This window comes from Erythrolamprus reginae, chromosome 3, assembly GCF_031021105.1.
Source record: "Erythrolamprus reginae isolate rEryReg1 chromosome 3, rEryReg1.hap1, whole genome shotgun sequence".
NCBI lineage: Eukaryota > Metazoa > Chordata > Lepidosauria > Squamata > Dipsadidae > Erythrolamprus > Erythrolamprus reginae.
In genome coordinates, this window is record NC_091952.1 from 69298354 (window position 1) to 69326241 (window position 27888).

The 27888-nt window shown below is 43.5% G+C and overlaps 1 protein-coding gene across 1 annotated transcript; it reads right to left on the reverse strand.

Annotated features, from left to right (window-relative positions):
* Window positions 1–397: 397 nt before the first annotated feature.
* On the reverse strand, window positions 398–27888 carry PTPN7 (protein tyrosine phosphatase non-receptor type 7). Its single transcript, XM_070748942.1, has 10 exons — window positions 27803–27888; window positions 27142–27366; window positions 17956–18139; window positions 14567–14651; window positions 11008–11084; window positions 10778–10915; window positions 8053–8163; window positions 6532–6689; window positions 5585–5698; window positions 398–3822 (listed from the first exon to the last, which is right to left on the reverse strand). The coding sequence occupies exons 2-10, from the start codon at window positions 27198–27200 to the stop codon at window positions 3729–3731; spliced, it is 1020 nt and encodes a 339-aa protein (XP_070605043.1). The 5' UTR covers window positions 27201–27366; window positions 27803–27888; the 3' UTR covers window positions 398–3728.

Sequence of the window (27888 nt, forward strand, 5' to 3'; positions counted from 1 at the left end):
CCGGGCAGGAAAGAGGGAAGCTCGTCTGAGGCCAGGAAGGAGGGAAGGGGGAAAAAAGCAAGGAGCGCAGATGCAGCAGCAGCAGGAAAAAAAAGGAGAGCCGAGCCGAGCCCAGTAATCCAGGAAGTGACAGCCGCCAATCAGCGGGAGCTGCGCACGCCATCCTGCCTGCTGCCCACCCCTGGGTTAGAGGATAATTTACTTAGTATTTTCTTCACATAAAAATCATAGTAGAAATAAAGAGAAGCTGGTGATTACATTTTTATGCTTTAAACTGGAATGTTCAAGATTCATGCGTGAAAATTATTTATTATATTGAGGTCACTAGCCTTGGTGGGAAAAGATCATAAAGAATACAACACAACTTTATTCTTTTAACAAACATGGTTTACTTTTTTCTACAGTGAGAGAAAACATAATTTTAAAAAACCACAATTCAGAGGTAGAACATTTATTCGGTATATATAAGCCCTCCAGATATGGCTAGGCTTGACAATGCACATGGTATTATTTGCACATGACACAAAGTACAAACAGTGCTGTAATCTGCAACATCTGCACGACAATATGACCTGTAATATGTAATTGTGGATTATGCCAGACACTGAAAATATGGCTGGGAAAGTTGGTATCCACATTTCAGATAATATCACCAATACTGAACAAAGTGGATTAGCGCTTTTGCTTATTTTAAGGCAACTTCTTATGTATTTTAGCCCTAATGGGGATGGAAAGAAATATATTACAATATGATTTCCAATTTTATTGAAGTATATAAAATATGCTTATTTTATATACTCATCTATTTGAACATAACAATAATACAATGCCAGTAATACATTCATCTAACCTATTTCATGTTAATGCTTACGGATTGAATATTTTGGAAGTTAACCATATATTTAAATGTGATTGCTTCTGCATGGAAGACTCGCTTTCTCATTTAAAGTACCTTGTTTAAATCAGGCTGTATTTCATGACTGAATACAAACCAATTCATTCAATTTATAGGGCTTCTTAACTCCATAGCAACTCTCGACATCATGTATTAATGGAATAATTATAAAAAATAAAATCACCAACATCTGAAGAAAGGAAAACTGTTCATTTTAAATTAATAAATCCCACAGGTCCTGCAACCCAGTCTATCCCAAGGCCTGGGGAACAGTCAGATTTTAAGGGTTTCTTTCAATTCAGATGGGGTAAGAGCCAAATTACATAACATTTCTTACTTGAATTATGATATGTCACAACCATCATGTGACAAATCCATAATTGCACGTAGTGGTGCATTCTGGACCAGTTGCAACGTCTGAATATTTTTCAAGGGCAGTCCTATGTAGACTGCATTTACAAGAGTCATATGTGAGATGATAGAGCTGTGATGATGAACCTATGGCACGCATGACACAAGTGGCACACATAGCCATATTGGTATGGCTGTATGTACTATGTGAGCTCAGGTCCAGTGCGTGCCAGCCAGCTGATTTTCAGGCCTTCTAGGCCCCCTGCCTCCAGAATGGGTGGGGAAGGGCCGTTATTTGCTGTCCTCAGGCTTCAGAGCCTTTCTTCAAAAAGTTGGAAAACCGGCCATTTCTGGCCTCCAGAGGGCTTCCAGGAGGAGGAAGAGGCCATTTTTGCCCTCCTCCAGCTCCTAGAAAGGCTTTGAAGCCTGGAAAAAGCAAAAAACAGAACTTCTAGTTCAACCAGAAGTCGGCAAATGGAACATTTCCAGCTTTCGGAGGAACTCTGAGAGGGTGGGGGAGGCCGTTTTCACCCTCCCCAAGCTCCTACAAAGGCTCTGGAGCTTGTGTAGAGCAAAACAGCCAGGCCTTCTGGTTCAACTGGAACTTTGAAAATGGGCCATTTTCTGCCTCCAGAGGGGTGGGGGAAGGACTTTATTACCCTCCCCAGGCTCCTAGAAAGGCTTTTAAGCAGCCAAAAGTTTTACTACCACACCATGGGCGTGGCTTATACATTTTGTTTCATTCATTTCATTTCATTTATTTGGATTTGTATGCTGCCCCTCTCCGAAGACTCGGGGCGGCTCACAACAAGTGAAAAAAAACAATCCAATACATAATCCAATTAATTAAAATATTAAGTTTAAAAAACCCCTATACTAACATACACACACACAAGCATACCATGTATAAATTCAGCGGGCCCAGGGGGAGATGTTTAGTTTCCCCATGCCTGATGGCAAAGGTGGGTTTTGAGAAGTTTACGGAAGGCAGGAAGAGTAGGGGCAGTTCTGATCTCCGGGGGGAGTTGGTTCCAGAGAGTCGGTGCCGCCACAGAGAAGGCTCTCCCCCTGGGGCCCGCCAATCGACATTGTTTAGTTGACGGGACCCGGAGGAGGCCCACTCTGTGGGACCTAATCGGTCGCTGGGATTCGTGCGGCAAATTGGGTGCTCTGGGGTGGAGCTCCAAATTTTGCTACCGGAACTGAGTTCCTGATGGTTCCCATAGGAGCCCATCACTGCTCTTAAGCCTGGGGAAAACAAAAAACGAGCATACCACCGCATGCTGGGGGGGGCATGGAATTATGGGTGGGGGCAGCATCTGCTCCACCCCACCCTGCGCCCCACCCTTTTGGCACGCGAACCAAAAAAGGTTCACCATCACTGTGATAGAGAGATTAACTGAACAACTGTCTGGTTCAGGTAGGGTTATAATTGGCACAGAAGATAGATTTGTGCAACGCCTTCTTAGCCATAGCTCAGTGATGGCGAACCTATGGCACGAGTGGCACAGGTGGCACACGGAGCCATATTTGATGCCCTAGCTCAGTTCCAATGTGCATGTGTATGCCAGCAAGCTAATTTTTGGCTCAGACAGAGGTTCTGGGAAGACGTTTTTGCCTGTCCCCGGCTCCAGGGAACCCTTTGGAGCCTGGGGAGGGCAAACCAGGAGCCTATTGGACCCACCAGAAGTTGGGAAGCAAGCTGTTTCCGGCCTCCAGGGGGAAAGAGAAGCTGTTTCACCCTCCCAGGCTTTGAATTATGGGTGTGAATGATAGCGCGCGTTCATGCTCTTTCGGCACCCAAGGGAAAAAAGGTTTGCCATCACTGCCATAGCTGCTACCTGCTCCTTAAGTAGGAGATGTGAGTTTAAGAATACAGTGTTCCCTTGATTTTCGCAGGGGATGCGTTCCAAGACTGCCCGCGAAAGTCGAATTTCCGCGAAGTAGAGATGCAGAAGTAAATACACCATTTTTGGCTATGGACAGTATCACAAGCCATCCCTTAACACTTTAAACTCCTAAATTGCAATTTTCCATTCCATTAACAACTATTTACTTACCATTATTACTGGTACTCACCATTGAATAAGACACTTAGTGATCCTGATATTTATAAACATAAGTAACAATAATAACCTCCAGACCCTGGGAAAAGACCTTAACAATGTAACCTAGTCGGTCCAGGATTGTGTTGTACAGCTGTGTGTTTCTGTGTGTGTTTAACATAACAGTATTTTTAATGAACTTGAAGTGAATATTATGTTTACAAAACTTACACAAGAACTTCAAAACATTAAACAATGAAAAACTATACATCCACCTAAATTTCTTTTCTGTAAACTAACAACCTAACAGTTCTTGTTTGAACTATGTATTTCAAGTGGCTGAAATATAAATACTTTACTATCTTGCTATCAGAAAAAAGGTTCTCCAAGCAGTGTCAAGATACGTCCAGTCCCTCTTGCTACCACAGCATGATGGATTAGTTGTCTGTGAACTCGGAAAGTTGTGTGGCATACATAGCAAGTATATGATGGACAAACTGGTATTGTTCACTGGTTTGTATCATTCCACCTCTGCAAGCAAAGAAAATCTATTTAAATATACAGGCACTAGGAAGAACAATACATTTGTTTTGCAAACAGTGGCAATTTTAGATCATTTATAATCTTTGCAAACCATAGCAGAACAGCTTACAAAGCAGGTTGAGAATTACATATATTTTGCAAAACAATTCAATCGCAAATGTCTGTTCAAGAAATTGCAAAAAAAATATTGTAAAATAAAACATCTACAGATTAAATAATGAGGACTGAAACTATGACCTTTAAAACTTCTTAAATCACACTAAAGTAGCATACTGGGAAGAGTCATTCAATTAATTGCTGAGAATTTTTATGAGGTCAAAATCATTTTTCACTCAAAGCTTATTAATATGGCTGGCTATGAGTGGCACTTAGATATACAGGTAGCTTTTAATAATCTGTGGAAGAGCAAATTAAAGAATTGACACGATCCATTTATATTGTATATAAGACATCCATTTATATTATACATAAGACATCTGGAACTATCTTTAAAAATCTTACCTGATAGATAATATTCTCTTTATTGATTGTAAAGTAATATTGCTCCAGGCTATTTGTAATACTGTTTATAAATGTTATAGTTTTTCTATTGTTTTTGTATGTACTTTATTCACTTACTTAGATACTGAAGTTGACAAACACTTAGATCACTGACTGTGCTCTTAACTTATAGACATGTCTCAATATAGAACTAAAGAGTACAGGATCCAATCTGGGCTGGTCAATCTGGGACCAAAGATTTTGTCCTCCAAGTTTTTGGACTCATGCTAGAACCCATCTTCAGGGAACTTCTGGGCTCTAGCTCGAGTCCGAAAGCTGGGAAGACAAAATCTCTAATCCTGGTTCCAGTTATCAAGATGCTTCCAGACAACTTCAAAGTACTGTACGTACTATAGCATGATGTAGAAATTTCAATACATTTAACTTGATTAGAGAATACTGTTATATGTTATAGCACCTGGGAAAACTGGTACAAATGGCTAGATTAGAAAAAAATATTTACAAAGCATAAAAGATGCAAAATAAACAGCACCCCAGTGCACAAGATATACAAAACAAATAGACCATGCCACTAATTGATAAAAATAAACCTTACTTCAAGTATGACTTATAAAGAAACTAACAAATACCCATATTAATAACCAGTAGATCATACGACAACATATATCTCTTCTGCATATATTTATACGTAAAAGTTATTCTAAACAAATATATTTTACTGCATAATAACTATGTATTTACAAATCAAGAATTCATTAATTGCATAAATACATTTAGGAACAGGAGTCAACAGAAACAGTTGACCAATAGCATCTCTTTCTTTCCCCTTCTTTTTTCTTTTTTTACCTTTTCCCTTTCTTTTTCTTTCTCTTTTCTTTCTTTTTTCCCCTTTTTTCCTTTCTCTTTTCTCTTTGCCGTGTATTAATTCAGTCTAGGCTTATGTGTTAAGACCACTAGGTAACTAAATAAGACCAAACTATAGTAAATATACTTGATATAAAATGTATAAAGGAGAAAGAATGATAAACTGCTGAAACGTAAACCTAAAAACTTCAACCAATGTCAAACATATTTGTTAATTTTGTTTATTTTAATTGTTTAATAAGGTTTATTTTATTTTTTTTAAAAAAGAGAATACTGTTAAGTGGATGGTATACGTACAAAACAAAAAGGCAAGCTAACTAAAGACCCCTTCAGATTTTCATGAAATAGTCTCAGAACTCGGCTACATACCGCTCTTCATCCATACCTGTCAATGCGTAGCTGGCAGACAATTCCCAAAATATCTACTTCTCCTTTGTCCTTTAGTTGCTGGCATCCAATCTGAGTAGCAATAAAGCAGCCTGTCCGTCCAATGCCTGCACTAAATAGAACAACAACTTCATGTCAGATTGCATCTTTGGGGATATGAAGGAGAAAGGGTTAGAAATATATCTGTTCATCTCCTTTCAATCAAGTAGGTTTGTTGAATTCCATCTCTTATGCGCTGAAACCTAGAGGCTTCTGGGAAAGCAATTTGCCAGTTTCACCACTGTCTATAAGTACAAAGTTTTTACAGAGAGATATATTGGCTAGATCTATAGCTGGATCCTTTCAGAATGGAGATTTCAAATACAGTGATACCTTGTCTTACAAACTTAATTGGTTCCGGGACGAGGTTCTTAAGGTGAAAAGTTTGTAAGATGAAACAATGTTTCCCATAGGAATCAATGGAAAAGCGATTAATGCATGCAAGCCCAAAATTCACCCCTTTTGCCAGCCAATGTGCCTGTTTTTGCGCTGCTGGGATTCCCCTGAGGGTCCCCTCCATGGGAAACCCCACCTCTGGACTTCCGTTGCCAGCGAAGCACCTGTTTTTGCGCTGCTGGGATTCCCCTGCAGCATCACAAAAACATGGAAGTCCGTAGGTGGGGTTTCCCGTGGAGGGGAGCCTCAGGGGAATCCCAGCAGCACAAAAACAGGTGCTTTGCTGGCAACGGAAGTCCAGAGGGGGGCATCCCAGTGGCGATGGTGGGTTTGTAAGGTGAAAATAGTTTGTAAGAAAAGGCAAAAAAATCTTAAAGCCCGGGTTTGTATCTCGAAAAGTTTGTATGACGAGGCGTTTGTAAGACGAGGTATCACTGTATATTTCAAATTTCAAAACCAGCTTCCTTGGACATCCTTCAATACTATGGAGCTAGAAGAAGAATTTCTCACCTACAGTGCACAACAATTGGTCCCTTGTTTTGGGCAGCCTTCAGAATTTTCTCCACCTCAACAATCAATTGCAAGAGCACCTTGGCTGATTCTGGTGTCCTCTGGTCTGGCCAGGATGAGAAGACAATGTGTTTCACAGTGCGACATTCATCTTTGAACTAAAAATCATGATGAAATACAAGATAGCATTACTTTTACTCTTTCAAGAATTCACATTTTGTGGCTGCATCTATCCAAGAAAGAAAGTATCAAGGTGCTTATTGGAATTCCAAAACTTAACAGCCATACAAATATCATAACTAAGTAGGACAATGAAATGCTCAATGAAATGGCCATTAATAATTATAGACAGAATGGAAATTATGTAGGGAATTAAATGAAAGAGAATATTTTGTTTACAAGTAGAAAATAAAATAGAAATAGTTCATATTGAAAAGTTGTGTGCCTGGTCATATACACTAATAAGTATCAGAAAGCAATTTCTTATACAGCCAAAATAATACCATCAGTTTGGTACCATATGTTCTGCCGGAGTGTGCCAACCGCCCGTAATTACAGGGTAATTAGTCCAAACAGACACACACACGCGATTGGATGCAAAGGAAATGTTCTTTATCAACAGAAGAGAAGAAAAAACTCCCTTTTAAACTTCAAAGGGATTTCTTGTACAAACAATGCACAGTTTAAATGCAAACCAGTTTCTAACCCAGTAACTGGAAAATTGAGCCCACTAATGTTCTCCAAACAGTGATAAACACTCACAATGAAGTATAATCCAGAGTCCAGGAATTCCACACTCAGTCTTGAATATAAACAGGAAACAACAATCCACGATCTTGATGAAACTACGATCAGATAATCCTCCACAATGGCCAAACTAGCACGTTGGTCTTTTATCAGCAGCTCTAATTACTGGAGCCCCACCCAAACACAGGTGACCTCTCTTATCTCCTGTAATATTTCTTAAGTTGTTCTCTCCTATGCATAACTCTACGCATGCGTGGGTCAATCATACATTCCTCCTCTGAATCCAAAGAAGATAAGGAAGATAAGGAAGATTGATCTCCTCCTGGGCTGTCAGCCAAGCCCCCCTCTTTCATGTCACCCACACTTCCTTCGGCAGAGGATACTTTGCTGGCAGACTCCGTCGGGGGCAAAACAGGGCTGTGGCATGTGGATGTTTCCCCTACATCCACTTCCACATTCCTTGGGGCAGGAGCTGGGCCAGAGCTAACCACAACACCATATATATCAAATGTACATGTATGTATGTATAGTTATATATACATATGCCTACACATAAACATACACACATACACATACCATTTTTTTACGCCCAAAGCAAGAATCATGAAAAATAATTCAAAATAAATGGTTTAATAAGAAAAACAAAATGTATAGCAGTTTAACTTAAGGGGTAGGTTTTGACATTATTTGCATGGAGATTTGGAGGGAATGGTCAACTGTGCAGGAAAATCATCTTGCCAGAGCTCTTGTCTTCATCAATAAAAAAATTTATACCTGCAGGGAAAAGCTACGAATGGTGTAGTCATCACATTCCCAAATGTCTTGGACTTGAATTCTAAATGGTCCATAGGATGCTTCTCTTTCAGGCCAGTAACAGATACATTTCTGAAATTATAAAGATAGGGATCCTCATCCATAAAAATGTCAATCAAGTGGCTGACTCTAAATCCCCAAAGAAAAGAGGAAATTAGAACTAACATTTGCAGAATTATCCCCACCCCCACTCCATGGCAAATGGGCTGCAAGAGTGGTAGTACAATAGCAAGCTCACCGAGGCTCAGAAACCCTACATGTGAATTTTTAATGCATTTTCTAAAGCTTCCTTATGGCAAGAAAAGGCTTAGGAAAATCTTACAGTTAAAAAATACACTTGAGACATAGCTATTAATACTCCCTTGCCACCACATTTGTATTCATTAGGTCTGCAGAGTTTTGTGCTGGCTAACAAAGCTTCCTGAAATAACAAGGCCACAATCTCTGCACATTTGCCAGATGATAAACTCCTTTCTTGTTTTTTATTTCTAAACAGGAGCACACGCAGGACCCTTGTTTAGCAATTAAGTTAAGCAATAAGCAATAGGTTTAGCAATAAGCAACCTTCCTGCACACCGGTAGGTGATACCAAAACTCCTAGAAGTCTCACCCAATACCTTTCAAAACTTCATCCATCTGCAAAGGAGAAACCACTATAAAATGCCCAGAGTGCTTTGTAGCAGTTCTGCTCTAGAAGCCATCAGTTGAAAACTATCAGAAAGCAAAGTTGAGAAATAAAAGCAAAACTGGGAAATAAAATTGTTAGTACATTGGTACTCACCTGTTTTGGGGTTGCCATGTATTAAACTTCTGCCGCACGAATCCCAGCAGCTGATAAGGTCCCACAGAGTTGGCCTTTTCCATGTCCCATCGACTACACAATGTCATCTGGCGGGTGCCAAGGAAAGAGCCTTCTCTGTGGCGGCCCCAGCCCTCTGGAATCAACTCCCCCCAGAGATCAGAACTGCCCCCACCCTCCTTGCCTTTCATAAGTTGCTCAAGACCCACCTATATCACCAGGCATGGGGGAATTGAGACATCTCCCCCGGGCTTATATAGTTTATGTACTGTGTGCTTGTGTTTTATAATTTTTAAATGATGGGTTTTTAGATACTTTCTTTTAATATTAGATTTGTTGCATTGTATACTGTTGTTATTACTGTTGTGAGCTGCCCAGAGTCTGCGGAGAGGGGCGGCATACAAATGTAATAAATAATAATAATAATAATAATAATAATAATAATAATAATAATAAACTACCAATGGTAGTCTATGTAAAGATGTAATATGTCTTTAAGAGCTTTGGCTGGTTTGGCCACAAGAGGGCGGCAGCACCATTCCCTGTGGGGGGAGTTATCTTTGAGAGTAGCTGTGTGCGTTTTGTACTCTGTTGTTGATATACGTATATATATGTAAATAATACTTTGTTAAATACAGTAGTACCTCTTCTTATGAACTTAATTCGTTCCGTGACCAGGTTCGTAAGTAGAAAAGTTCGTAAGAAGAAGCAATTTTCCCCATAGAAATCAATGTAAAAGCAAATAATGCGTGCAACCCCATCCCAAAAGTCACCCCTTTTGCCTTGCGCCGCTGGGAATCCCCCGAGCCTCCGCTCGCTGGGAAACCCCACCTCTGGACTTCCGTTGCCAGCCAAAACTCCCTTTCTTGCATTGCTGGGATTTCCCTGAGCCTCCCCTCGCTGGTATTCCCTTCATTTTTGCCGGTGCTGCTTTGAATCCCAGCGAGGGGAGCCTCAGGGAAATCCCAATAGTGCAAGAATGGGCGTTTTGGCTGGCAACGGAAGTCTGCAGGCAGGGATTCCCAGCAAGGGGAGGCTCAGGGGAATCCCAGCGCTTCGGCTGGCAATGGAAGTCTGGAGGCAGGGCATCCCAGCGGTGGTGGCTCAGGTTCGTAAGGTGAAAAGAAGTTCGGAGGAAGAGGCAAAAAAATCTTAAACACCGGGTTCGTATCTCAAAAAGTCCATTAGTAGAGGCGTTCGTAAGAAAAGGTACCACTGTGTCATTTACTGGCTATACCACATAATTACACCACTGCTATCACTCTGCTGTGTGTATGTCGACGGTTTCACACCAGCTGCTCCGAGACATACTAACAAAAATAACCAGGAACTGGGGGGAAAAAATAGGACAGCAGCTTCAAAATATGACCAAGATTTTGAAACAGCAACTCATCTATGGAGGTTTGCAAAGAATGGAACTTTAGAGTGGTAGAAAGACTGCTTTATAAGCTCATAGGCCAGAAGGGGACATTTAGTGAGGCAAATTTGCCTGAAACTGGAGTTTGGGGATCTCTGAGTTAAAAAGATGCATAAGCAGTTCATTCAATTCATTTAAATTCATAAAAATAGCCTCATTACTCCATGTGAAGAAAATAATTCAGAATATTACAAATCCTGAATCTGAAATCTTGCAGGAAATATAGTCGCATTATGTAGTCCTGTAGAATAGCCACAGTATGCCACAATATTACTATGGCTATAGGTGGCTATCCTTTGTTAGGTTTCTAAATATTTTGCCAATTTACATATGACTATGTTTATATGTTATGCTATAGCAATGGCCCTGATCTCCAGAAATTTTTCCATAGGACGCAGAACCCAGGATAAACACAGGCAACCTTTAAACTTCTCGTTTATCAGAATTGATATACATCTCCACAGCAATACCTCTTTCCTTTCTTTGAGTTTAGTGAGCATAACTATGAGTGGAGTTTCTTCTTGCCACACCATTGTCCAGAAGTCACTGACTGTATTTAGCATGGGTCCCTGTGTGGCAATATAGGCCTTCTTCTGGCTAGCATAACCCTAGACAATGGGAGAGAAATAGCAACGGTGAGCAAGAAACACTGGAATCGCCATCTTTGTTATTCTCACCTCTAGACAATTGTCTGGCTCACCCGGATGTAATTTGCATTTATATAAGACTCCTCTTCTTGGCCGTTGGCTCTCTTGAGACAGACACGGCTCTGGGGATCTAGAGAAATACTTTATGGTTAGGTGAGATAGCCAATGGCTTAATATAGCACTTACTATCAGTTGGGCCACACTATTGTACCAAAAAAAATTGTTTTGAAATCTTTCTGGTTTCCTATCAGTCTGGTTTGGGACCCTTATTTCATCTACTTTTCGTTATAAATATACAGTTATAATCTAATTATAGGAGTATAAAAGAGATTTCAAAACCCTATACAGTGATCCCTCGATTTTCGCGATCTCGATCTTCGCGAAATGCTATATCGCAATTTTTCAAAAAATATTAATTAAAAATATTTTCCCACCCGATGACGTCACTCTCTTCCTTTCTCATCTTTCTTTCTCTCTCTCTTTCTCTCTCTTGCTTCTTCCTCTCTCACACTCTCTTCCTCCCTCTCTCATCTCTTTCTTTCCTTCTCTCTCTTTCTCTATCTCTCCCCCTCTTGCTCTCGAGCGGCGGGGGCGGGCGAGCGGCGGGCGGGCAGCAGCGAGGAGCCGAAGATCGGGGTTTCCCCTTTGCGTGGGCAGCGGGGAGGACCCAGGGAAGGTTCCTTCGGCCGCCCAGCAGCTGATCTGCTCGGCAGCGCCGCAGCAGCGAGGAGCCGAAGATCGGGGTTTCCCCTTTGCGTGGGCGGCGGGGAAACCCCAATCTTCGGCTCCTCGCTGCTGCAGCACTGCCGAGCAGATCAGCTGCTGGGCGGCCGAAGGAACCTTCCCTGGGTCTTCCCCGCCGCCCACGCAAAGGGGAAACCCCGATCTTTGGCTCCTCGCTGCTGCGGCGCTGCCGAGCAGATCAGCTGCTGGGCGGCCGAAGGAACCTTCCCTGGGTCTTCCCAGGTGCGGAAGTAAAAACACCATCTGCGCATGCGCGGCCATGGAAAACAGGGTGCGCATGCGCAGATGGTGTTTTTACTTCCGCACCACTATATCGCGAAAAATCGATTATTGCGAGGGGTCTTGGAACGGAACCCTCGCGATAATCGAGGGATCACTGTATCTTAAAACAAAGTTGACAAAAATAAAAAGTCCAATAATTAAATGCCTGTCTGAACCAATAATATTTTTCTGATGCCTTGAGATTTTATTTTAAAAAATTATTTCTCCTAAACCTGGAGAGATAATGAATGTGCATCCCACAACAAAGTGGGAATTTTATTCATCTTATTTTGAATTAAATTATATTCTCCTTTACAGTCTTGTGCAAGAGTGATAACATCAGCGAGAAATTGTATGTGTAGGAATTTTTCCATTTTATCACATCACAGCTTTAAAAGCAGCCTTCCCCAACCACCCAGCTAACTTGGACTTTACTTCACATAATTTCCACCCAGCCAAATGTGGAGATAGGAGATAATAGGAGTGGAAGTTCAAAAATGTTGGTGTGGATTGGCTTTTCTATAATTTACAACCGTTTCAGCATTCAGTGCTTCTCAGAGCAATAAATATTTTTTGATTTCCTGAGCTACAGTATGGTAAAAAAAATAGCACACAAAGGTTCAAAAATATCCAAATATGATATTGCTTTATTATACTTATACCTATTTCAATTTTTATCATTTTACTGAAGACTTCAAGGCATCCCTTTCTTTCCTTTTTTTTCATTGAGATATCCCACTAGACTAGAGAGAAATTGTGCTTCCAATTTCCAATGAAATGTTTATTGCACAATCATTCCATCTCATTCATGGAATTCTGCTGGAGCCCTTGAATATATTGTCTTCTATTACTTAGAACATGTTTTTGTTTCCCCAACATTTCTTTGATATTTCATACCCAAGGAATGGACAATGCACTTAACTGGTAGCATTAGGAGTCCTCCATCCAGAAGTATCCTTTGTAACTATTTCATGTTCTGCAGTGATGTTCCATATATGACATGTTTCTCCAGTTCAGTACATTAAATTCCATTTGTCCAACCAAGCATTCTTCAAAACTGTTTGGTGGGATTCACATTTTTTAACTACCATTTCTCTGGGTGTGGCTTGGTGGGTGTGGCTTGGTGGAAGTGGTAGGGGACAGATACTGTAAAATCTCCATTCCCTCTCTACTCCAGTGGAAGGTTACTGCAAAATCCCCATTACCTCCTGATCAGCTGGGACTTGGGAAGTAGAGAATAGATGTTGGCAGGGCCAGTCAGAGGTGGTATTTACCAGTTCTACGAACTACTCAAAATTTCCGCTACTGATTCTCCAGAACTGGCCAGAACCTGCTGAAACCCACTTCTGCTTCCCATCCAATATGATATATTGACCCCCTTACAGATCTCCAAATGCTATCCAACTGAAGATATGCTTTTTTTGTCATTTTATTCAGTGGATTGAAAACTATTTTCTGAAATCTAAAATAGGAACTTTATCACCTGGTATAGAAACATGACAACTATGTTCCCTGCGGATTTTAATGACAGCTTCAGACTCTGAGCCATGCAGCCTCAAGAGACTTGACAGGAGATCCTACTGAAAACAGGGATCTGCCAGTGTTGCAGAAACCATTTCTGTAGTATGTTATGCAATATTTTTATTTATTTATTTATTTTGTCCAATACAGTACACAATGAGAGTTTTAGTGGGTATATTTATATATATATTCGACACAAAAATATGTAACCCTTCCCTGGTGCAGAGCTGAAGGGATTGGATACTGTAGCCTAGAGGATAATTCTCTGCCTTACAAGGCAAAAGGTTGCAGGTTTAAGTCCCAGTGGGTATGGCTAGCTGATGAGGCCAAAATAAGGCCAAAATAGATCTATCCTAGTCTCCCTTAATTTTCAAATTCAGCAAAAAAAAACATGTGACACATACAGATAGAATTGTCGGCTATCAATAAAATTAACTGCCTTGGAAATGGCTCTGGGCTGGGCCGAGAGGCAAATAAGGAGCTGTGATGTTCCTTCAATACATCAGGGTGATTTGACACAAAAATATGTAACCCTTCCCTGGTGCAGAGCTGAAGGGATTGGATACTGTAGCCTAGAGGATAATTCTCTGCCTTACAAGGCAAAGGTTGCAGGTTCAAGTCCCAGTGGGTATGGCTAGCTGATGAGGCCAAAATAAGGCCGAAATAGATCTATCCTAGTCTCCCTTAATTTTCAAATTCAGCAAAAAAAAAAAGTGACATATATAGGTTATAGAGGAGATACTCATAGTAAAATATATCTATGAAAGAATAGAAAAGAAGATATAGTAATAGAAATGAAAGAATGGAAGAAGAGATATAGGAATAGAAGAAAGGAATAGGAGAGCAATAGGATAGGGGACGGAAGGCACTCTAGTGCACTTGTACTCGCCCTGTACTTGAGCCAAAACTCAACATTCTTTGATATAGGAATAGAAGAAAGGAATAGGAGAGCAATAGGATAGGGGACGGAAGGCACTCTAGTGCACTTGTACTCGCCCTGTACTTGAGCCAAAACTCAACATTCTTTGTTTTTCTTTCCCAGTCCCAGTTTCTTTCTGTTCAAATATGATTGCAAAATAAACATACTTGGCAGGATGGATTTGTATCTATCTTTTGCTGCCCGACCAGGAATGTTGAGTTCCTCAGGGGTGATGAAGTTTGAGGGGATTTTCTGTTAAAGAGGAATTGCTGAATTAATTTCCTTTTTGAATGGTACCCGGAGAGTTTGAAACAATATCATCAGTGCTTTTTTTATCTTTTCAAGTAGGCAATTTCCTAATCCCACCTTCCCACAAGGAGAGCTCAGCGGAAAGGAGGTTAGGAAACATTTATAACTCAGAATTACTGCTCTGCTCAGATAGTGCTGTCTAAAACCCATGATTCTATTACTAATTCAGCCTCAGCCTAAACAAGACAGAGATATTTAAACTTGATAAGTCAAACTTGGTATCTGAATGGCATCCCATTCATACTGGAAAAAGTAGGCAGGCATACAAAAAAACCCTTACTCAGATTCTCAGCCCAGATAGCAAATTTTACTGTGTAAGCAGCTGATTCTCCTCTGTAATATTTTTATATCCACTGCAGTTCAATCTAGTGTTTCCTTTTCCTACAATTCCCTCAGCCTAAAGACACTTTGCTTTATATTACTTAAGCTTGGTACTAAGAGGTAATTGGTTTTTGACATAATCAGTATTCCTGCCCAGGGAAACTATCTGCCTTGCATGCATTACTTGATGTTCAAACCACATTTCAAGAGCCCAGCAGAGCCCAGTTGCTTTGGGTAAGTGTGTGAAAGTGAAGGGTAGGTGGAGGATGTCAGAATGAATGGAAAGCAGCATTGCACCATTATGTATGTAATATGGTAAATGATTTAGCTTTACTAGATAAATGGTCAAAGCAATGGAAACTGCAGTTTAATGTTTCCAAATGTAAAATAATGCACTTGGGGAAAAGGAATCCTCAATCTGAGTATTGTATTGGCAGTTCTGTGTTAGCAAAAACTTCAGAAGAGAAGGATTTAGGGGTAGTGATTTCTGACAGTCTCAAAATGGGTGAACAGTGCAGTCAGGCGGTAGGGAAAGCAAGTAGGATGCTTGGCTGCATAGCTAGAGGTATAACAAGTAGGAAGAGGGAGATTATGGTCCCGCTATATAGAGTGCTGGTGAGACCACATTTGGAGTACTGTGTTCAGTTCTGGAGACCTCACCTACAAAAAGATATTGACAAAATTGAACGGGTCCAAAGACGGGCTAGAAGAATGGTGGAAGGTCTTAAGCATAAAACGTATCAGGAAAGACTTAATGAACTCAATCTGTATAGTCTGGAGGACAGAAGGAAAAGGGGGGACATGATTGAAACATTTAAATATGTTAAGGGGTTAAATAAGGTCCAGGAGGGAAGTGTTTTTAATAGGAAAGTGAACACAAGAACAAGGGGACACAATCTGAACTTAGTTGGGGGAAAGATCAAAAGCAACATGAGAAAATATTATTTTACTGAAAGAGTAGTAGATCCTTGGAACAAACTTCCAGCAGACGTGGTAGATAAATCCACAGTAACTGAATTTAAACATGCCTGGCATAAACATATATCCATCCTAAGATAAAATACAGAAAATAGTATAACGGCAGACTAGATGGATCATGAGGTCTTTTCCTTCCGCCAGTCTTCTATGTTTCTATGCTGAAAGTCCTGCCCCTTTTTTATGTGCATCAGGACTGCACATGTGCTCTAAGGGTGCCTTAACTATTTTGACAAAAGCAGGACTCTTCTGCAGATGCATGAGAGAGACCTGCAAATCTCATGCTGCTCTACCAACTATCCAGTGAAGGGCTACCAAAAGTTTTACTACCATACTGTGGCTTATGCAGTATGCATTTTCTTTCAACATCTTTCAGTGCAAATTGGGTGCTCTGGCTTGGAGCTCAATTTTTGCTACCCTACTGCCAGTATCCCATCTGGCCAGTAGCCCACCCCTGCAACTATCCCTAGCCTAGGAAAAGAGACTATTTGATTCTGCCACTCGTACTGGGAATGAGATAGGAGGAGCAGGAAGGAATTATTTACGGGACCGCCTTCTGCCACATAAATCCCTGCGGCCAGTTAGGTCCCACAGAGTTGGCCTTCTCCAGGTCCCGTCAACCAAACAATGTCATTTGACGGGGCCTAGGAGCCTTCTCTGTGGGAGCGCCAGCCCTCTGGAATCAGCTCCCTCCAGAGATTTGTTGTCCCCCCACCCTCCTCGCCTTCTGCAAGAGCCTCAAGATTCATCTATGTCGCCAGGCCTGGGGCAATTAGATCTTGCCCCTCTGACCAATAAATGTAATGTATGGTGTGATTGGACTGTATAATTGCGTATTACATTAGGGTTTTTAGTTGTATTTTAAATTATTAGATTTGTGCTACATGCTTATGTTTGTATCTATTCTGTGAGCCACCCCGAGTCTGCGGAGAAGGGCGGCATACAAATAATATTTTTTTATTTATTGGATTTATTTATTTATTGGATTTGTATGCTGCCCCTCTCCGCAGACTCGGGGCGGCTAACAACAGTAACAAAACAGTATAATCCAATACTAAAAACAGTTAAAAACCATTATATAAAAAACCAATCATACATACAGACATACCACGCATAAGATTTTAAAGGCCTAGGGGGAAAGTGTATCTCAATTCCCCCATGCCTGGCGGCAGAGGTGGGTTTTAAGCAGCTGACGAAATGCAAGGAGGGTGGGGGCAATTCTAATCTCTGGGGGGAGTTGGTTCCAGAGGGCCGGTGCCACCACAGAGAAGGCTCTTCCCCTGGGTCTCACCAAACAACATTGTTTGATTGACGGGACCCGGAGAAGACCCACTCTGTGGGACCTAACTTGTCGCTGGGATTCGTGCAGCAGAAGGCGGTCCCTGAGGTAATCTGGTCCGGTGCCATGAAGGGCTTTATAGGTCATAACCAACACTTTGAATTGTGACCGGAAACTGATCGGCAACCAATGCAGACTGCAGAGTGTTGGTGTGACATGGGCATATTTAGGAAGGCCCATGATAGCTCTCGCAGCTGCATTCTGCACGATCTGAAGTTTCCGAACACTCTTCAAAGGTAGCCCCATGTAGAGAGCATTACAGTAGTCGAGCCTCGAGGCGATGAGGGCATGAGTGACTGTGAGCAGTGACTCCCGATCCAGATAGGGCCGCAACTGGTGCACCAGGCGAACCTGGGCGAATGCCCCCCTCGCCACAGCTGAAAGGTGTTTCTCTAATGTGAGCTGTGGATCGAGGAGGACGCCCAAGTTGCGAACCCTCTCTGAGGGGGTCAATGATTCTACCCCCAGGGTAATGGATAATAATAACAACAATGATAATAATAATAATAATAATAATAATAATAATAATAATAATAATAATAAATAGAGGTACTGGAGGAGCTTAAACTGGAATCAAATCAGGCAGTTTGTAGGCAGTTTTGAAAATCTCACCGCAAACTCCTCTTGAAGCTCTTCCAGATTGCAGCTCCATTCCTGCAGCATCTTCTGTGTTAGGACATGACTGGCAGTGTTCAAAAATTGCACTGTGACATCTCTAGGAGTGGAGATTTGCACAATGGGTTCAGTGTTGCTCAGAGAACTCATGTCCAAAACCAATGACACGTTGGAGCCCCTTCTGCAAGGTAAAAGAAGCCTGAAGTTACAAATCATCAAAATAGAGAAAGTAGCATATGCTATAGCAGCAAGAGGGCCTCTGCTGACAAAATTAGGTTGTTGTGCTGAATATCACAAAAAATATTGTTATCAAAATAATTTGACCTGAGTCAATATTCAGTCCAATCTCTATAAACCACACCCATTTACTTTCTTCCTAAGCCAAGAAGAAAGTATTGCAGTATGAGAAGCACTGTCCCTACACCCCCTACCATGACTTAGCAATGGGGCAGATTAGGGTTGATGCCTGCATACACTGTAATGCTTCAGAGCAACAGGCTAGAATAGAATAACAGAGTTAGAAGGGTCCTTGGAGGTCTTCTAGTGCAACCCCCTTGAAAGCATGCAGCCCTCCCCCGGTGGGTCGACCTCTAGGGAGGCACAGCATGCCATGATTGCCACATCAGAATGAAATGACAGAGAAAGTTTTCTCAATGAGACGACCTCGAATGAATCAAGATCTCTCCTTTTTATTGTGTTTCACTCCTCTGACATGTGGTACAGAATAACCAATTCGCGAACGCCACATACATTAAGCCGTCCTCCAACTACTATTCACTCTTGCACCATATAAGGCAAGCTTCTCCTGACTTCCCTATAGATAATTAACGGAAGCTACATTCTTTGCCTTTTCCCTAGATTGTGTGTTTGCAAAGGAATGTGAGTACAGTGATCCCTCGGGTTTCGCGAGGGTTCCGTTCCAAGACCCCTCGCGAAACTCGATTTTTCGCGATATAGCAGTGCGGAAGTAAAACACCATCTGCGCATGCGCGCCCTTTTTTTTCATGGCCGCACATGCGCAGATGGTGGAGTTTGCGTGTGGGCGGCGGGGAAGACCCAGGGAAGGTTCCTTCGGCCGCCCAACAGCTGATCTGTTCCGCAGCGCGGCAGCAGCGAGGAGCCGAAGATGGGGTTTCCCCGTTGCCCAGGCAACCCCATCTTCGGCTCCTCACTGCTGCCGCGCTGCGTAGCAGATCAGCTGTTGGGCGGCCGAAGGAACCTTCCCTGGGTCTTCCCGCCGCCCAGGCAAAGGGGAAACCCCAAGATCGCTTGCCGCTTGCCCGTTCACACCGCCCGCCCAGCTGCTCGCTTGCCCGTTCACCCGCCCGCCCGGCCGCTCGCTTGCCCGTTCACCCGCCCACCCCGGCCGCTCAGCTTGCCCGTTCACCCGCCCGGCCGCTCTGCTTGCCCGTTCACACGCCCGCCCGCCCGGCCGCTCTGCTTGCCCGTTCGCCCGCCCGGCCGCTCCACTTGCCCGTTCACCCGCCCGCCCGCCCGGCTGCTCGCTTGCCCGTTCACCCGCCCACCCGGCCGCTCAGCTTGCCCGTTCACCCGCCCGGCCGCTCTGCTTGCCCGTTCACCCGCCCCGCCCGGCCGCTCTGCTTGCCCGTTCGCCCGCCCGGCCGCTCCACTTGCCCGTTCACCCGCCCGCCCGGCTGCTCGCTTGCCCGTTCGCCCGCCCGCCCGGCCGCTCGCTTGCCCGTTCACCCGCCCACCCAGCCGCTCAGCTTGCCCGTTCACCCGCCCGGCCGCTCTGCTTGCCCGTTCACCTGCCCGCCCGGCCGCTCTGCTTGCCCGTTCGCCCCGCCCGGCCGCTCCGCTTGCCCGTTCACCCACCCGCCCGCCCGCCCGGCCGCTCTGCTTGCCCGTTCGCCCGCCCGCCCGGGCGCTCCACTTGCCCGTTCACCCGCCCGCCCGGCCGCTCCGCTTGCCCGTTCACCCCCCCGCCCGGCCCTGCTCGCTTGCGCTCGAGAGCAAGAGGGGGAGAGATAGAGAAAGAGAGAGAAGGAAAGAAAGAGATGAGAGAGGAGGAAGAGAGTGTGAGAGAGGAAGAAGCAAGATAGAGAAAGAGAGAGAGAAAGAAAGATGAGAAAGGAAGGAGTGACGTCATCGGGTGGAAAAATCGTGATATAGCGTTTCGCAAAGATCGAGATCGCTAAACTCGGGGATCACTGTATAAGGCATATATTTCCCTATATGGAAGTTAGCTATAGGTTTTGTTCATATTGCATACCAAGTTAAATGCTTTCTATACGTGGTCATAGATTCTGCAGCTTGCTTACTCCGCCTGGACTTTGCTGCTTTCCATAGAGGAAGAATTAAGGTTTTATTCAGCACACAATTAGACTTAAAACATCACTCTCCAGTAATATTTTATTCCCAAATTTCAGTGCTTAAAACCTATGATTACAACACCCCCTGCCTATCCAGGAAACCCTACATGACTTCAGACAAATGGTTATCCAACATCTTCACTATTCACAACTTCTGGAGGCAAGCTATTCCACTGATCAATTGTTCTGTCAGGAAATCTCTTCTTAGCTCTAAGTTGTTTCTCTCCTTGATTAGGTTCCAACCATTGCTTCTTGTCCTATCCTCAAGTGCTTTGGAGAATAGTCTCCTTCTTCTTTGTGGCAACCCCTGAGATATTGGAATGCCGGAAAAGTGGGGGAGAAACCTCCATGGCGCCTCTCTGGGAATCTCCTTGAGGAAACAGGGCTTCCACCCTCCCTATGGCTTCCCCAATCGCAAACATTAATTGCTTTTACATTGATTCCTATGGGGAAAATTGCTTCTTCTTACAAACTTTTCTACTTAAGAACCTGGTCACGGAACGAATTAAGTTCGTAAGTAGAGGTACCACTCTACAGTCTTTCTTCTCATATCTGTCTGATTGTAACCTTCAATTGGGCAAATTGGGCATCATAAGGTAACAATTTTTGAATCAACATAGCTCAAATGAGCTAATTTATGAATGCATTCTAAAACCCGAACCCATGACTGCCATGGGATTGAAATTTGACAGTGTCTCAGCCATTTTAGTGCTGCTGCACTGCTAGTCTGTCACACTCAGCCGCAATCAGCCATTTTCAATGCTCCCTGGCAGCTTCTAACAAGACAGGTCAGAAGTATGTTGGAAATCATTCTCACTGCTTTTTTGCTCCCCCTTCTCTGGTTTTGGTAAGCAATTATCTCTGAAATGATGATCCAACTGGTCACAGGCTGTCTAACTGCAATTATACTAACATGCAGCAGACGGTTCAATTTATTTCGGATATCTGATATTCTGAACACAATGACCCCCACAAATAAGATATTTATATCTTTTTCTCTTTTTTTAAAAAAATATATTTTTATGAAATTTTTATTACAACAAACAAACAAAATTACTTAAAGAAAAAGTGCCCAACACCAAAAAAACCCACCACCATTTAGGGGGTTAAATATTTTGCAATAAGTTTCAATTTCTTCCTTAGCTCCGGTTTATATTTCTTTACCTACAAAAAGTGATTGGAATTTATTTTTCACATTGTCGTCATGAAGTCTACTTAAGATATAATTTTTCACCTTATTCCATCGTGCCATCAGCTTCTCCAATTTATTTTCATCAAAGTTATTTAATGTTATTTCCATAATTTCGAAGTGGATGTGGGCCACCATGTACCAGTACCAATTCTTTTATATCTTTTTCTCCACTGACTGGACCTTGCTTTGCCATGCACACTTTTGCAAAATGATTTATGCCAGAGTAACTCTAACATTGCTAAGAATTTCTTGGGGCATGAACTTTTTTTCAAATATTTGCATGTAAACTCTCACTTTTACTGGATATCTATTTGCTGTTGAATTAGCTAGAATGTCTGCAGATTTCTGCAGCCTAGGAACTCCCCCAAGGTGTCTATTCCAAAGTTATGCTAACTTACAAAATATGTCTCTCTCTCCTGGAGGCCTTCAATATTTCCAGGGTTAGATCATGTTCCTTCAACAGTCTTTCTTCCAGGTGGCTGAATATATAAAGCACACACTATCCTGTCTTTTATAAGTGACTCAGAAAGTTCTACAAATCCAAACACTTAGTCTTTTTTTTGACTTCATAATATTGATTAAGTATGCAAACAAGAGGAGGTTATCTTTTACTCTTCGAGTGGTGGTTAAAAAAGAAAAGAAAAGCATGTCTCTCCAATTAATGTTCCTCACAGAAGCAAAATATGCAGCAAACATTTCTATATTGATTTGAAAGCTTATTTATTTGCCTCCAGTGTGCAAATGGAAACATGTTTTCAAGCTTCTGTCCCTCTTTGCTGGCAAAACTGCAAGAACAGAAGCTGTTCTTCAGACCAGCAAGTAATTGGGTGTATCTGTACTGTAATGCCTAAAGCCATTTGTGCACATTCTCTGCAATATTTCCTGCTATTAGGAGGACAGTAGGGCTCAGAGATGAGGCCAGTGAGAATTCTCTTGATATGAGATATCTTAAACTGCTGGTTCACCTTAAAGGCAAAGTCCTTTGGTCTTTGATTTGTATTTCAGTGGGAAGACCAACCTTCTGGCAGACCTGAAATCAATCTTCCAGAAAGTCAGTACAGTAGAACCCCGACTTACGAGACTAATTGGTTCCGGAAGGAGGCTCGTAAGTCGGAACGCTCGTATGACGAAACATTGTTTCCCATAGGAAACAATGTAAAGTCAATTAATCCGTGCAACAACAAAAAAAACCGCTGCCGCCGAACGCGGAAGTTAGCGTTCGGCTTCAGGAGACAGCTGCGAAGCGGCGCGCGTGTTTTAAACGTGGCAGCCGGCCTGGGGGGCTCGGGGGCTTCCCCCCGAGCCCCCCAGGCCGGCTGTGATGTTTTAAAACACGCGCGCCGCTTCGCAGCTGTCTCCTGAAGCCGAACGCTAACTTCCGCGTTCGGCTTCAGGAGACAGCTGCGAAGCGGCGCGGGTGTTTTAAAACGTCGCAGCCGGCCTGGGGGGCTTGCCAGCACCCCCCCCCGAGCCCCCCAGGCCGGCTGCAACCTTTTAAAACACGCGGGATACGAGCGCCAAGGAGCTGTCTCCTGAAGCCGAACGCGGAAGTTAGCGTTCGGCTTCAGGAGACAGCTCCTTGGCGCTCGTATCCCGAATGTGAGCTCGGGAGGCGAACAAAAATGTCGCTCCCCTCCCAGCTCTTATCTCGAGTAGCTCGTAAGTAGAGCTGCTCGTATGTCGAGGTTCCACTGTACATCAGAGCAACCTTACTCGGTGACAGTCAAATATCTGGTGCATCTGGCAACTATAGAAAAACAGCCAAGAAACCCAGGACAGCCATGGGCCCCAGGCGGAACGGGCAGAACGTCTCTTCTGCCGTGGAAAATGTAGCGCATAGGCCTGCGCCGGTAGTGGTTGCATTCAGGCGTGCACGTGCCGTGCCCATGCAACCGGAGCGATTCCGGTAAAAAATTACCTGTTTTTTGCTGCTGGAAAGAGATTTTCGGCATATAGGACAGTGATGGCGAACCTTTTTTGGTTTGCATGCCCAAAGGGGGGAAGTGCGGGGAGGCATGTGAATGCATGCCCACCTTCATAATTCCATGCCCCCTGTGCATGTCCATGTGACCCCCACCACACTCCTGACATGCGATGCTTTTCCCCCTCCCAAGGCTTCAGAGCCTTTCTAGGAGCCTGGGGAGGTCAAAAATGGCCTCCCCCTCCCAGAAGTCCTCTGGAGGCAGAAAATGGCCCATTTGCCAACATCTGGTTGGACCAGAAGGCCTGAGGTTTTTTTCTTTTTTTGCTCTCCCCAAGCTCTACAAATTTTCCAGCAGCCTGGGGAGGGCAAAAACAGCCTTCCCCACCATCCCAGAGGGCCTCCAGAGGCTGGAAACTGTCCATTGCCAACTTCTGTTTGGACTGTAAGTCCCATTTTTGTACTCCCCAGGTTTCAGAGCCCCCCAGAAGCTTGAGGAGGGTGAAAATGTCTTCTCCCCCCACTGAAAGCCCTCCAGAGGCCAGAAATGGCCATTTCCCAACTTTCAAACAGGCCATTTCTGGCCTCTGGAGGGCCTGCACGCCAATCCTGAGCTCACATGCCACTTATAGCACACCTGCCATAGGTTCGCCCTCACTGATCTAGGAGTACTAATCCCAAACGATCTAAGCCCCGGAGCTCACTGTAACAGCATTGCCAAAAATACATTAAGAATTGTTAACCTAATTTTGTGAAGCTTATTTTCTGGTATTGCTAACTAGGGTATAGAAAACCTTTGCCAGACCAATTCTCAAATTTTAATTAAATTAAATTTATTAGATTTGTATGCCGCCCCTCTCTGAAGACTCGTGGCAGCTCACAACAACAAATACAGCTAGTCTACCTGTAACCCACACTGTATATCGGACATTAACACAATTAAGCGGGTCCAGAGGTATTTCATGAGAAGAGTATTCCACCAGGCTTGAAATTTTGGGCTTGATCAATCTGAAACTGCGCCACCTGTGGTCTGATCTAAGCATAGTACAAAAAATTGTCCGCTACAACGTGTTGCCTATCAACAACTTCTTCAGCTTCAACCACAATAATACACGGGCAAACAATCAATACAAACTCAATTCTACCTCACCACAAATCGACGTACGTACTGTTGGATGCCACCTGCTCTTGATTAAACTGCTTATGGAAACTGTGGTCTTAATATGCTAATTTATATTCATGTGTAAACTAGCCACTACAGTTTATACGCTAAGTAGGTTATATAAACTAGCTAATTTAGACCTATTCAACAAACCATAACAAAACACATGGCTTGTTAGTATAACTTTGTGCATTGTGAATGAGGTCTATAATATCCTTCTTCCCTAAATGTTCAGGAAGATCTCGACTTAAAAATATGATTGATCCCACAATTTTGGTTGTAGTAGGTAATGATAGTCGTAAAGCAGGTCATCATTTGACTAAATGATTACCTTTTTCACAACAGTCATTAAGTGAGCACTATAGTTATAAAGTGAGCTAACCCATTGTTCACTATAGGGCCGGTTTTGATGGAAATTGAAAGTAAAAGCTGATCTCCATCAAACACATCATAAATCAATAAATCAGACAAGACGGAGTGGCTGTGGGTTTTGCCTCCCAAGGACAATTCTATCTGTCCGTCCATTACCCTGGGGGGGGAATTATTGACCCCCTCAGAGAGGGTCCGCAACTTGGGCGTCCTCCTCGATCCACAGCTCACATTAGAAAAACACCTTTCAGCTGTGGCGAGGGGGGCGTTTGCCCAGGTTCGCCTGGTGCGCCAGTTGCGGCCCTATTTGGACCGGGAGTCATTGCTCACAGTCACTCATGCCCTCATCACCTCAAGGCTCGACTACTGTAACGCTCTCTACATGGGGCTACCTTTGAAAAGTGTTCGGAAACTTCAGATCGTGCAGAATGCAGCTGCGAGAGCAATTATGGGCTTCTCCAAGTATGCCCATATCACTCCAACACTCCGCAGTCTGCATTGGCTGCCGATCAGTTTCCGGTCACAATTCAAAGTGTTGGTTATGACCTATAAAGCCCTTCATGGCACCGGACCAGAATATCTTCGGGACCGCTTCTGCCGCACGAATCCCAGCGACCGGTTAGGTCCCGTCGACTAAACAATGTCGTCTGGCGGGACCCAGGGGAAGAGCCTTCTCTGTGGGGGCCCCGACCCTCTGGAACCAGCTCCCCCCTGAGATTAGGATTGCCCCCACCCTCCCTGCCTTTCGTAAACTCCTTAAGACCCATCTTTGCCGTCAGGCATGGGGGAACTAAAACACCTCCCCCTTCCCCATGTTGTTTTGTTGATTGATTGACTGTGTGCCTGTTTTTTATATATACTGTTTTTTATGAGATTATTAATTTAAATTGGAACTGGATGAGTGGGCATTGGATTTGGTATTGTGTACTGTACTGTTTTTTATTATTGTTGTGAGCCGCCCCGAGTTTGCGGAGAGGGGCGGCATATAAATCCAATAAACCTAAACCTAAACCAATGCAGGCTGGTTGCCAAGTGCCTAAAATGTGGTCATGTGACTGTGATGGGGAAAGCTGAATATTGGAATTTCAAAACTGGGTTGAAAGTCCCATTTTCAGGATCCATTGGCACTGGACATAAATTGAGGACTACCTGCATCCATTTTAATGTACAGTGGTACCTCTACCCAAGAAGTGCCTCTACTTAAGAAATTTTCTAGATAAGAACCGGGTATTCAAAATTCTTTTGCTTCTTCTTAAGAACCATTTTCTACTTAAGAACCCGAGCCGGAAAAATTTCCCAGGAAATTTGAGAGCGGCACGAAGGCCCAGCCAGTTTCCTGCCATTTCCCCTTTAATCCTGGCCATCTGGGCTGCCAGAGGAGCCTTTTGGTGGTGCTTAAGGGGGCTTTGTCAGTCCAGAGCGAACAAAGCATATTTCTTTCTATGGGTGCTTGGAGAGGGAATAAACCTCTGCCAGCGCCCAGACAAAAAAAACGGTCTCTTCGCTCTGGGCAGACGAGGAGTCACCACAGTGAAGAAAATGCGCCGGCTACAAAGCGAGCAAGCGAGTGAGCGGAGAGGGGAGCGCTTTAGCATGGGAAGGAAGAGGAAGCAGGTAGCAGCAGCAGCAGCCGCCTTTCGATCAAAGGAACGGGAGGTCTCCCCCCTCTTGCCCACCTGGGTTTCTCTCTCTGGCGCAGTGTATGGGAGGTAGCCTCGCGTCGGATGTATGGGAGGCACGTGCTCCCCCTTGCCGCCTCAGAGTGCCTCTCTCTTTTTTTAAGCCTTAAAGTTTTGGATGTTTTTTATTCCCCTCACCTCGCCTTCTTCCTCCTCGTCTTCTTCTTCCTCCTCCTCCCCTCACCCAAATTCCGAGCTTTTATTTCTTTCCTAATAGGTTTGCACGCATTATTTGCTTTTACATTGATTCCTATCGTAAAAATTGCTTCTACTTACAAACTTTTCTACTTAAGAACCTGGTCACGGGAGGAATTAAGTTCTTAAGTAGAGGTGCCACTGTATTTAATCAGCATTCCCAGCTTTATGTTCTCTTTTACAATTCCTACAATTCCCAGCTATTATAACCAGATTTTGCAAAACTATCCAAAGTGTCGGAGAACTTTAATTTTGTCCAATAGAACCAGCACAGTACTACATATCTAGAATCTCAGAGTCTATGCATGGAATTTGGAGTATTACTGACTCACCGATCTTGCAGGCGCACATGTTTCTTTACTTCTTGATTGCTGTGGGTAGTCTTTTCCATTCTCAGTCTTGTTTGCTTCTGCAGTGTGCAGAAACTATGATTTCTGAGACATGGTGAGCAGGCCAGGACTGGGCTCTGCTAGCAAGGATTTGTGGCACTTAAGTAAGAGAGGCCAGTAAGCACAGGAAGAATACAGCTCAGTGAATCCATGTCCCCGGGGAAGCACCTAGAAAACATTCAAGAAAATTGATCATTACGAAGAACTTCATTGATTTTCTATCATCCGATGTACAAACCCCAGGCAGAGCAAGCCCTCATTGAAACCAAACACACCAGAACCTTGTTCAGAAGATGCCAGTTAGCTTGGTGCTCTTGACAAAAATGTTTAAAAAGCCAGCGGGAGAGGAAAAAATTGCAACTCAGTCCTACAAAACTGTTTGGGGGAAATCAAAAGCCCACTGAATAAAATGGGTTCTCCTTGTTTGAGGCTATTGCAGATTCAGTGAACAGAAGAGACGCTTCACTTAATTCTTTGCTCCAGATATATGAGGGCTGGAAGAATACTACGCTACTATTCCCCCGTCTTCATATTCCCAAGAAATGATTCCCTTAAACTGAGATTTTCTTCCCTGCCTCTCCTTTCCCATCAATTCTGCTCTCACCTCATGCTGCCAATGACTTTGTCATCTCTAAGGCTTCAACCAGAGTCTGCGGCTCTAGGAGATGTACATGCAGAGTGAAAAGAAAG

Excerpts from the sequence above, each read along its gene's own strand:
- PTPN7 (XM_070748942.1), bottom strand. The coding sequence starts at position 27,200 with ATGGAAAAGACTACCCACAGCAATCAAGAAGTAAAGAAACATGTGCGC. Across the intron at positions 18,140-27,141 it reads CATGTGCGCCTGCAAGATCG|AAGGGGCTCCAACGTGTCAT; the intron begins GTGAGTCAGTAA and ends TTTACCTTGCAG. Across the intron at positions 10,916-11,007 it reads TAAATGCAAATTACATCCGG|GGTTATGCTAGCCAGAAGAA; the intron begins GTGAGCCAGACA and ends CCCATTGTCTAG.